This window comes from Cyprinus carpio, unplaced genomic scaffold (genome assembly GCF_018340385.1).
Source record: "Cyprinus carpio isolate SPL01 unplaced genomic scaffold, ASM1834038v1 S000006739, whole genome shotgun sequence".
Taxonomy (NCBI): Eukaryota; Metazoa; Chordata; class Actinopteri; order Cypriniformes; family Cyprinidae; genus Cyprinus; species Cyprinus carpio.
Genome location: NW_024879338.1, coordinates 114494 through 126161, shown reverse-complemented (window position 1 = coordinate 126161; position 11668 = coordinate 114494). Strand labels below are relative to the sequence as shown.

Here is an 11668-nt window from a genome sequence, read left to right as displayed (position 1 = left end):
GTACACCAACGACTGCACCTCTAAAGACCCCTCTGTCAAGCTCCTGTCAAGTTTTCAGATGACACTACTGTCATCATTCTCATCCAGGACGGTGGCGAGTCTGCTTACAGACAAGAGGTTGAGCAGCTGGTGTCTGGTGCAGTCAACAAACTGGAGCTGAACACGCTCAAAACAGTGGAGATGATAGCGGACTTCAGGAGAAACCCTCCTGCACTCCCCCCACTCACCACCATAGATAGAACTGTGGCGTCAGTGGAGTCATTCAGATTCCTGGGAACCACCATCTCTCAGGACTTGAAATGGGACAATCACATTGACTCCATTGTTAAAAAGGCCCAGAAAAAGTTGTAATTCCTTCGCCAGCTGAGGAAGTTTAACCTGCCACAGGAGCTGCTTAACCTTCTGTAGTCGATTTATGCGTATACGCGTGTTGAGGTATCTTCTCATGATAACCCCGAAAAGAACTTAAATTACACTTTCAGTTTTGATCGTACAGATAAGAGCAATACATCAATTGAATCTGTAAAGGTTCTACTTTTATTAGTATACACACATAATAACAACAAAACTTTGTGCATTTACAAAATAAAGAAAACAAACAAGGTGCACTGTCTGCAGCCTTGGTCTGCAGTGATCTTCATTTAGAAACGTGTCAGTAAAATAAACTGTAACTCAGCAAATACTCAACACAGAGACATGAGAGATATATCTATAGAAAGCTTGACATGTCTATTTTTAAACTAAGCAAGTGCAATCGAAAACAAATATTCTGTGATAAAGTAATCCATATGAAAACAATGCGATGTCTGTCTTTCACATCTCCCTTCATTATATCTAATGCGACCACGCCCACACGATGAACGTGCAATTGACATTAAAATGTTCCACGTGAAGCTTGCAGCGTGTAAATGCCCATACCACAGAAAACAGAGCAGCGAGACTGTTCTTCAAGTTTTTTTTATTATTTTACTGTTTGCTTCGCGCTGAGAGGAATAAGACAATTCACCCCAAAAAGATGCGCTGAGGATTACCTCAGGATTTGAGTTTTGGATTTCCTCGGAAAAAATAATGAAGCGCTTTATCCAGCAGAGATCATAAACATGAGTAAGTGTTATGTCTTGTCATGTCTTGTTCGTTCTTTTTACTCTGTATCCCTCTGCTGGTCGTTTTAGGTTACTTTCTCTTTCCCCAGCTGTTCTTCATCTTATCTGACTACCTCGTTTACTCTCTTCCCACCTGTTCCCTTTTCCCCCCTGATTACTCTCCTATTTCTCCTTCTGTTCTCGCTGCCTCCTTTGTCAGATTCTTGTTTGAGTTTTCTCGCTAGAAGCAGACAACTATCCTGTTCAGTCTCGGCTCTAGTCCCGTCCAGACGTGTCCTGTTGAGACCTGCCTGGTAACCCTTCCTGCTCTCTGTGTATCGCCTTTACTTTTGTATTCTGTCCAGTTTTGCCTGTTGCTGGGAGAGAACCATCCATCCCTGTCTACCTGCTACCCGCCTCTGCTCTGAGAGACCGGCAGTCGGTCGCCGCTATCGCTACAGACCCAGACTGCTGCCAAGGAGGCCAATTCAAGTCACCTGCTATCTTTTCTGTTTGGTTTTCTATCACCCTCTCTGCGGGTTGCTAAGTTGCCTTTTTCTGAAGAAGATTTGAGTTTCACATTGTTGATTAGTTTTCGCATAACATGTACACATTTTACTAGTTAGACTTTTTCCAAACTATAATTCCTGACTAAATGTATAATCAAGTGAGACATTATGAAGTTTCATTCACATCATCTAAATGTTCTTCTGTACTACTAATATCAGTGACCATCAAAATAACTAATAATGCAGTTTGTCATTTAGTTTATTTGCACATAAACAATATACACTTTGGAAATACTAGTTATGTGATGTTCCTTTATATTTTTCAACATTACACAATACCAGTCAATACCAATTTGCCAAAGCATTAATATTGTGAAATATCTTTTTAAATATATATCTTTTTTAATTATTAAAAGAACCGCTTTCTATTTAAATATATTTTAACATTTAATTTATTCCTGTGATCAAAGCTAAATTTTCAACATCCTTAGTCCAGTCTTACTCCAAGTGTAACAATATACACTATACCATTCAAAAGCTTGGAGTCAGTATATATAGAAATTAAAACTTTTATTTAGCACACACGTGATGATAAATAAAAACAATTAATATGATAAATGTTAATGTAATGTTTAAACAATGCTGTTCTTTCAATTTATGAAAAAAAAAACTGAAAATATTCTCAGCTCTTTTCAACATTAATAATAATAATAACAATAAAGGTTTTTTTTTTAGTAGAAAATTTTAGTAGAAAATCAGAATATTAGAAGGATTTCTGAAGGATCATGTGACTGGAGTAATGATGCTAAAAATTCAGCTTTGAAAGTCTGCTTTGATTGTTCCTAATAAACTGTTTAAATTGTACTTGCAAGTGAATCTCAAATTATTTTGTGGGATAATTAAATATATTCTAAATAAACTACAAACATATTTTGTCCTCACATTATTTATTGTAACACTTCCCTCTCAGTCACACACCTGACTGAAAGGCTCATTATGCGGACCTTTGTCTTCTCGGTTGTGAATCACACAAATGTTCACGGTCAATCACGCCTACTTGCATATGCCCTTTGTAAACAAAAAGTGTCTTAGAAAATTTAAATCAATCTATTGTTTTCTGTGAGTTAGTAAACAAGATGATTTTCACATCATTTTGAAGCAAAAATTATAGGCTACATGCTCCAGGTTTGACAGTCTTGTGAACAAATGTTCTGTATGTGTTTTATGACCTTATTTCAGTGACTTCAAAATTTTAGTTTTTCACTAACCACGCATAAACGTTGTTTTTTTAAAAAACACAATCATGTACATACATGCTATTTACATATTAGTGTAGCCCAGTTTGTACTGAATACAGTGTTTTCAGACTTTAGCCATGTATATGTTTATAAGCAACTGAAAAAAGCACAAAAGTCAGGGCATGTCAGAACTTCTCCAGGCCCCCCAAACCCCCTTAGACCTCAGAGGGTTAAACAGTTCTACTCAGCTGTCATTGTGTCTGTCCTGTGCACTTCAAGAACTGTCTGGTTTGGTTCAGCTACAAAATCAGACATCAGAAGACTACAGAGAACGGTTCGGACTGCTGAAAGGATTATTGTGCTCCCCTGCCCACCCTTCAAGAACTGTATACATCCAGAGTGAGGAAAAGGGCTCAGAAAATCACTCTGGATCCCTCACATCCAAATACCAGGACAGCCAGGCACAAGAACAGTTTCTTCCCCCAGGAAATCTAAACTTTTATTCATTTATTTGTCTGTGTGATGTTATTGTATCTGTGCACTGGAAGATTATGTCACTTAAACAAATTCCTTGTATATGCAAGCATACTTGGCAATAACGCTCTTTCAGATTCTGATTCTGATTACGATTAAGACACTCTACCACTCACCTGAGACATCGGTCTTAACTGGTAATATTACCCCCCATTCCCTTTACAGCATGGAACGAAGCAGGGATGTCAATTTTCTCCTTTATTGTTTTGTATATCCCTTGAACCACTAGCACAAGCCATTAGGAAATCTAAGATTCATGACCATAATCATATTATTTAGTTGTACGCTGATGACATTATCTTATATTTAGATCATTTTGATATGGCAATAACTGATATAATTAAGGAATTTAACCACTTCAGTAGTTTATCGGGGTACAAGATAAATTGGACCAAAACTGCTTTAATGCCAATTAACAATGTTGAAGTTAACTCTCCTTTCCCCTCATTTTTTCCTATTAAAGATTATTTCATTTATTTGGGTATTACCATATACACTCACTGGCCACTTTATTAGGTACACCTTGCTAGTACCAGGTTGGACCCCCTTTTGCCTTCAGAACTGCCTTAGTTCTTTGTGGCATAGATTCAACCAGGTGTTGGAAACATTCCTCAGAGATATGGGTCTATATTGACATGATAGCATCACGCAGTTGCTGCAGATTTGTTGGCTGCACATCCATGATGCGAATCTCCCGTTCCATAACATCCCAAAGGTGCTCTATTGGATTGAGATCTGGTGACTGTGGAGGCCATTTGAGTAAAGTGAACTCATTGTCATGTTCAAGAAACCAGTCTGAGATGATTTGAGCTTTGTGACATGGTGCATTATCCTGCTGGAAGTAGCCATCAGAAGATGGGTACACTTTAGTCATAAAGGGATGGACAGCAACAATACTCAGGTAGGCTGTGCCATTTAAACGATGCTCAATTGGTACTAAGGGGCCCAAAGTGTGCCAAGAAGATATATCCCCCACACCATTACACCACCACCAGCCTGAACCACTGAGACAAGGCAGGATGGATCCATGCTTTCATGTTCTTTACGCCAAAATCTAACCCTACCATTTGAATGTCGCAGCAGAAATCAAGACTCGTCAGACCAGGCAATGTTTTTCCGATCTTCTGGTGTCCAATTTTGGTGAGCTTGTGCAAATTGTAGCCTCCGTTTCCTGTTCTTAGCTGACAAGATTGGCACCCGGTGTGGTCTTCTGCTGCTGTAGCACATCTGCTTCAGGGTTCGACGTGTTGTGCGTTCAGAGATGATATTCTGCATAGTTTGGTTGTAACGAGTGGTTATTTGAGTTACTGTTGCCTTTCTATCATCTCTAACCAGTCTGCCCATTCTCCTCTGACCTCTGACATCAACAAGGCATTTTCGTCCACACAACTGCCACTCACTCTATATTTTCTCTTTTTCGGACCATTCTCTGTAAAGCCTAGAGATGGTTGTGCGTGAAAATCCCAGTAGATCAGCAGTTTTTGAAATACTCAGACCAGCTTGTCTGGCACCAGCAACCATTCCACGATCAAAGTCACTTAAATCCCCTTTCTTCCCCATTCTGATGCTCGGTTTGAACTTAAGAATGTCATCTTCACCACATCTAGATGCCTAAATGCATTAAGTTGCTGCCATGTGATTGGCTGATTAGCAGTTTGTGTTACCAAGCAATTGAACAGGTGTACCTCATAAAGTGCCTGGTGAGCGTATAACGACATTCATAAAATAGCCAGAAACAATTAAAATAATATTTTAGTCAAGATCAGAAGTGATACTCAAAGATAGAATAATCTTAAAGTCTCTCTTCAAGGCAAAATCTCCACCATCAAAATGAATTTGTTACCTCAGCTAAATTTTCTTTTTTCTATGTTTACGCTTTCCCCTCCTTCAGGTTACTTTAAGGAGATCAATTCCATACTTTCCCAGTTTATCTCGAATGGTAAACTACCCATAATAAAACTTGCCACGTTGCAGTGTCCTATACTTTCAGGAGGATTGGCTGTTCCAAATTTTGAATTATATTATTTGTCCTTTCAATTTAAGGCTCTTCATATTTGGGTTGATCCTCAATCTAAAGCTTCATGGAGAGTAATCAAAGCTGACAAGGTTAAACCACATAGACACCAATATATTTTATTTGCTGGCACAGGAAATAAAAATGATAAATATAAATTTGTCCTGGTTGTGGCCAATTCTATTAGGATCTAGAAAAGGGTGCAATGTCTGATGGGAGGGACCTTTCAAATCTTGTAACACACCCTTATGGCACAACTTTAATTTTTTATGTGGAAATCAGCCATTTGTCCAGACCTCTTGGTCTACATTGGGCATAAACACATGCGGTGACTTATATGATAACCAAGAACTCTGCTCATTTCAAGAACTAGAACTAAGTTTTGTTTACCAGCATCATCATATTTTGTCTTTTTTCAGTTACGTTCTGCTCTCAAGGCCTATGGATTTCCCTGGGCATCCCCCATTTTCTCTCATCCTATGTAGGAATGGATCACACCATCCTCTGGTTGGCCATCTGTTTCTTTAATACAGAGTAAACTTAATGATCACACTGCAAAGCCTCTTTCTATTAAACATATATGGAATTGTGTATTAACAGATTTTGACTTATCGGTCGACTGGGAGAGGGTGTGGTCTAATCTAATCTTATCTTCTAAAAATTTACAGTAGCTCATCGTCTCATACATTTCAAAGTCATCCATAGAGCATACATAACTCCTTACAAAAGGTTTAAAATGAAACTGTAATCGACACATAACTGTCATATCTGTAACACAGTATCATCAGGTACTTTTCTCCGCATATTTTGGGAATGTCCAATTGTTGTCAACCTATGGACACATGTGAATTCTGTTTTATCCTTTTTACTACAAATTGATTACATGTCTAATCCATGTTTATGTCTTCTCAATGACTATTCTAACTCCTGTATAAGTTCATTAAAGAAGAGAATTTTCTTTGCTGGTTTTACAGCTGCAAAGAAGACAAAAATACAAAACTGGTTTACTCCTCATGTGTGCAAAAACATTTTGGATTCATAGCCTCCTTAAAATAGTGACTTGTGAATGTTCAACAGCACAAATGAACAAGGCTAAACCTAGTAACATTGTTCTTTTAGAAATTTTCTTTCAGAAAATAATTTTCTTTCAATTCTTTCAGATTGTAAAAATATATGTCTGTTGCTCCCCCTTCCCTGTTTTGTTTGTTTGAATGGATGTTGTTTTGTTGAATAAAAACAATTAAAAAAAAAGTTGATCACAAAAAAAAAAAAAAAACTTAGATTCAACCCACGCAAGGAAGGTATTTCCAAAGACAGCTGCAATTGCAGCTTTTCAAACAGAGATGGTGACAAAGAGGCAAAACTTTCGAACTCCAGGTTTAAATCAATGACGTAAAATTCACATTTCAATAAAGTCAATCACTGAAATACTAGTACCACTTTGAGGAAGTTTCCTGGGGTCTCAGAAAATCAACCCAGGTGGAATGAGGGGCTACTATAGTAATACTATTTTGGCCTATGGCCTGTGCCATGTCACATAAACATCTTAGTAATTATTACTAAGGAAAAAAGATGGAGTAAATGTGGAATGCTCACAACTTCTGTAATAACGACAGGAGGATTATACAGGTCTTATTGATGGACCACATGTGTCTTAAAGTTAAGTACACAAAATAAAGTTAAGCACATGGCTGCCATCTAAATGTCAGATTAAAGACTATCATGACAATTTTCAAATGCAGGTTTAACAAAATTATTTAGTGTAAAAATTTTCAGAAACTGATAAGAAATGTTCATTGATTATTATTATTTTTTTTTTACTGAATATGAGCTTGGTTGTGTATTTGTTAATCATATTTTGTTGTTTTTAATTTTGTGACCATACATTTTTGAGGTTTCAGTCTAAAAGAGACAAAATCACAAAAACTCTTATCTTTCAGTTTAGCTCATATTAGTACAGCATTTGTATAAGGGAGGCCTTGGGATAAGATAAATACTATTATTATTATTAACATATCTTAAATTAGTTAAAATATTGTTAATACTTTGCTTTATAATGATAGTCATACCTGTTGGAGTACCCCAAATAGCAAAAATGACATCATTTCCAGAGAGGCCGGTGGCACCGCCTGCTTTATAAAAAAAAGTGTCATACACAATCTTGATGATAAATCAGTGAGCTGAGTGAAGTGTGAAGATATAGAGGGATGTGGTTAATTCTGTATGTTTGTTTGTTCCTGTCATGCAACTATATCTCTGTAGCTTTGATGGCCAGTTCAGGTACCTGTAAGCTACAGGGACACTTTACACTAAATGGGATGTACAAGGATGGAGACTTTCTCATTGGTGGTTTGTTTGAGGTTCAGTACCTCAAAGCATTTCCAGAGCTGAGTTTCAGAATGGAGCCAAAACTACCACACTGTGAGCTGTGAGTCTAGACCACACCAACAGAAGGTTTTTTGTTTGTTTGTTTTTTTTTTTTTACGACTGAATGTACACTATAAGTTATCAATGATAATTTAGTCTAAGCAACCAGTTTTATACATGATTAAATGGTTACATGACTGGAATTATTCACTGCATATTTTAACTTTTTTTTTTAAATTTAAAAATAAATAAAAAATCTTAAAGTCCAAAAACATGATCTTACAAAAAGCTAATAGTTGGTTATGAAGTTCAGTTAATCTTATAATTTTTTCTACTTTTACTGTTACATTTAGTATTACTGGAGTTAATTATGTAATTTCATTTGTATTGTCTTCTCCAGCTTCTATATGACAAGCTTCCAGCAGGCACAAACAATGGTTTTTGCTATCAATGAGATTAATAACAATCCAAACCTGCTGCCTAACATCACGCTTGGTTACCAAATCTATGACAACTGTTTAAGGCTTGGAGTGGCATTCCGTGGTGCTACAGCTCTGGTTAGTGGGACAGAAGAGACCGTCTCTGACCTCAACTGCAAAGGCCCACCACCGGTGATTGGAATCATAGGTGATCCAGGTTCTACTCATTCTATTGCAATTTCCAGTGTCCTGGGGCTGTTTCGACTGCCTATGGTATGAAAAAAAGACTTTCCAAAATATTCACGTGGAAACTATCTCTAAAATATTAATTATCTCTAAAGAAGCTAAAACAGTGGTTTTAGAACTGATAAAAAAAATCATCTTCCCCTTATCTTTCGCTCTGTGTCTGTTTTCCATTTGTCCTAATTAGATTAGCTTCTATGCCACCTGCTCATGTTTGAGTGACAGGAAAAAGTACCCCTCTTTCTTCAGAACAATCCCCAGTGATGCCTTTCAGGTACGGGCTATGGTTCAGATCTTGAGACATTTTGGATGGATCTGGGTTGGTCTGCTTTACAGTAATAATGACTATGGCATCTACGCTGCTCAGTCCTTCCATAAGGAAATGCAACTATTTGGACATTGTGTTGCTTTTTCTGAAATACTACCCAATGTTAACAACCCCATAGATATTCAACGCATAATGGGAGTGATTCAGGCCTCTACAGCTAGAGTGCTGGTTGTTTTTTCCCCTTCATCTTTATTGATACCTTTGATGGAAGAGGTGGTATTGCAGAACATGACAGGTAGGCAGTGGATTGCAAGTGAATCTTGGGCCACTTCACCTATGTTTCGCACACCACGTTTTCAGCCATTCTTGGGGGGCACACTGGCCATTGCTATCAGGCGTGGAGAGATCCAGGGGCTTCAGGACTTTTTGTTACATCTTCGTCCCAACACTGATCAAAGAAATAATATGCTGAGGATCTTCTGGGAGAACATGTTTGGGTGCAGTTTTGAAATTGAGAGTAAAGAGAAAGATGGAAAGCAATTGAAAAAGGTGTGTACAGGACAGGAAGATCTGAGCATAACAAAAACACCATACACTGATGTCTCAGGATTGAGGGCATCGTACAATGTGTATAAGGCAGTTTATGCCCTGGCACATGCACTACATGACCTGATGCAGTGTGAGAAAGGGAGAGGACCGTTCAGTGGGAACAGCTGTGCCAACATGTCAAATCTAAAACCTTGGCAGGTAAGAGCCACAGGTATAGTGTAGATTCTCTCGAGGCATATAGAAGAGCTGAATGTAGAACAGCAAAATGTGTGCTCTATATTAATTCAAATTTCAGATAAATGTATATCATCTGTCCTATCTACAAAATTCACAGCTGGTTCACTACCTACAGAAGGTTAACTTCACCACAGGCTTTGGGGATCATGTGTCATTTGATAAAAATGGAGATGCTCTGGCCATCTATGATGTGTTAAATTGGCAGCCAAGCTCTGATGGAGCAATATGGTTCCACAAGATTGGTGTAGTAAGTGAAGGAGCAGAAACAGGAATGGTCCTCATGCTGGATGAGGATTTAATATACTGGAACTTTGAGATTAAAAAAGTAATGAACTTTGAATGTAAAATTTCATAATTTTTAGATATAGTCAAAATACTACTTAAATCAACGACATGAAAAATTTGAATAATTTAATAGAAATGCCAAGCTTATCATTACACACGAGAGATGAAAAACTCATGACTGATAGCAGTGGATGTCACTTTCAGCCCCCACGATCTGTCTGCAGTGAGAGCTGCCCCCCAGGAACCCGACGAGCCACAAAAAAGGGCCTTCCTTTCTGCTGTTTTGACTGCTTGCCATGTGGAGATGGAGAGATTTCTAATACAACAAGTGAGAGATTATTGTTACTATTTGTATACATTTTGATAGTAATTTCCTCTTTAAAGTCTCACCTTCTGTCTTTTTCTTACTCAAAGATGCTATTGAGTGCACAGCATGTAAAGATGAGTTCTGGTCAAATCCAGATAAGGATCAGTGTGTCCCCAAAGAAGTGGAGTTTCTATCCTATGAGGATCCTCTGGGCATCTCTCTGACCACTGCTTCCTTGCTTGGCTTATGCTTTTGTGCTGTTGTGTTGGTTGTCTTTGCTTATCACCGTAAAACTCCCATAGTACGTGCCAACAATTCAGAGCTCAGCTTCCTGCTGCTGTTATCACTCAAACTGTGTTTCCTGTGTGTGCTGCTGTTTATTGGCCAGCCACAATTGTGGACGTGTCAGTTAAGACATGCTGTATTTGGTATAAGCTTTGTCCTGTGCATCTCCAGCATCCTGGTTAAGACTATGGTGGTAATAGCCGTGTTCAAGTCATCTCGACCAGAGGGCAAAGGAGCAATGAAATGGTTTGAAGCTGCTCAACAAAAATGCACTGTTCTGGTCCTAACAGCACTCCAGATTGTTATATGTGCAGTCTGGCTATCAACTGCCTCTCCAACACCTCATAAAAACAACCAGTATATCCGCTCTAAAATAGTATATGAATGTGCTATAGGCTCAGTGGCTGGTTTTTCAATGCTTCTGGGATACATTGGACTTTTGGCAGCAGTAAGCTTCCTGTTAGCCTTTCTTGCCAGAAATCTTCCAGATAATTTTAATGAAGCCAAGTTCATCACTTTTAGTATGCTGATCTTCTGTGCTGTGTGGATTGCATTTGTTCCAGCATATGTGAGCTCACCAGGGAAATATGCAGTTGCTGTTGAGATATTTGCCATCCTGGCTTCAAGTTTTGGATTACTGTTGGCCATATTTGCACCAAAGTGCTACATCATCCTTTTACACCCAGAGAGAAACACTAAAAAAGCCATTATGGGAAGAGAAACACAAAATAAATAACTTTACTGTTGTCAACCATGCACAGACACATTGATTATATAATCTGCCAAAAATCAATATAATTTATTTTAACAAATATTTTTCTCACAACACTTTTGACATGCACACACGCACACACACACTGAAGAAATTTCCAAACCAAGAGATGTCTTGTGTTCCCATTATTATATTATTTTCATTTAGATATCTTAATTATGCTGATATTGTTACAGTCATATTATTTACAGTAATATGGAAATTGTGCGATGTAAAGACAGAGAGGAAAAACACAGTGGTCCAAGAAAAAACACACTGGTCCTATTCCCTGTATTACTGCTTTATTAAAAGTAAGCATAATATCTATTTCTGTCTATTTCTAAGTATATTCTAATCTATTTCTTTCTATTTTCTAAATGTAAGGTGTTGATCTTATTGTAAAAATCCATCCATGCATGTTTCTTTTTATAATATTTAATTAAAACGTAATAACACTGCATTCCGGTGGAATTCAATGACAACCGGATTTATTATTAGTATTATTATGGTAATGATAAACAAAACAGCACAAAACAAAGCTCCTCTACAGCTCCTGGTTTAGTGAACACTGATGGACATA

At 37.7% G+C, this 11668-nt stretch overlaps 1 protein-coding gene across 1 annotated transcript; it reads left to right on the top strand.

The window, feature by feature from the left end:
- The first annotated feature begins 7567 nt into the window (after positions 1–7567).
- Positions 7568–11082, top strand: LOC109072184 (extracellular calcium-sensing receptor-like). The gene is made up of 6 exons (XM_042755642.1): positions 7568–7805; positions 8145–8436; positions 8594–9421; positions 9558–9785; positions 9950–10073; positions 10160–11082. The coding sequence occupies exons 1-6, from the start codon at positions 7585–7587 to the stop codon at positions 11071–11073; spliced, it is 2607 nt and encodes an 868-aa protein (XP_042611576.1). The 5' UTR covers positions 7568–7584; the 3' UTR covers positions 11074–11082.
- Positions 11083–11668: the final 586 nt, after the last annotated feature.

Bases quoted from the DNA above. Each gene is read 5' to 3' on its own strand.
- LOC109072184 (XM_042755642.1), top strand. From the start codon at position 7,585: ATGTGGTTAATTCTGTATGTTTGTTTGTTCCTGTCATGCAACTATATC. The intron at 9,786-9,949 runs GTAATGAACTTT...TGTCACTTTCAG, and splicing joins GGAACTTTGAGATTAAAAAA to CCCCCACGATCTGTCTGCAG. The intron at 10,074-10,159 runs GTGAGAGATTAT...TCTTACTCAAAG, and splicing joins AGAGATTTCTAATACAACAA to ATGCTATTGAGTGCACAGCA.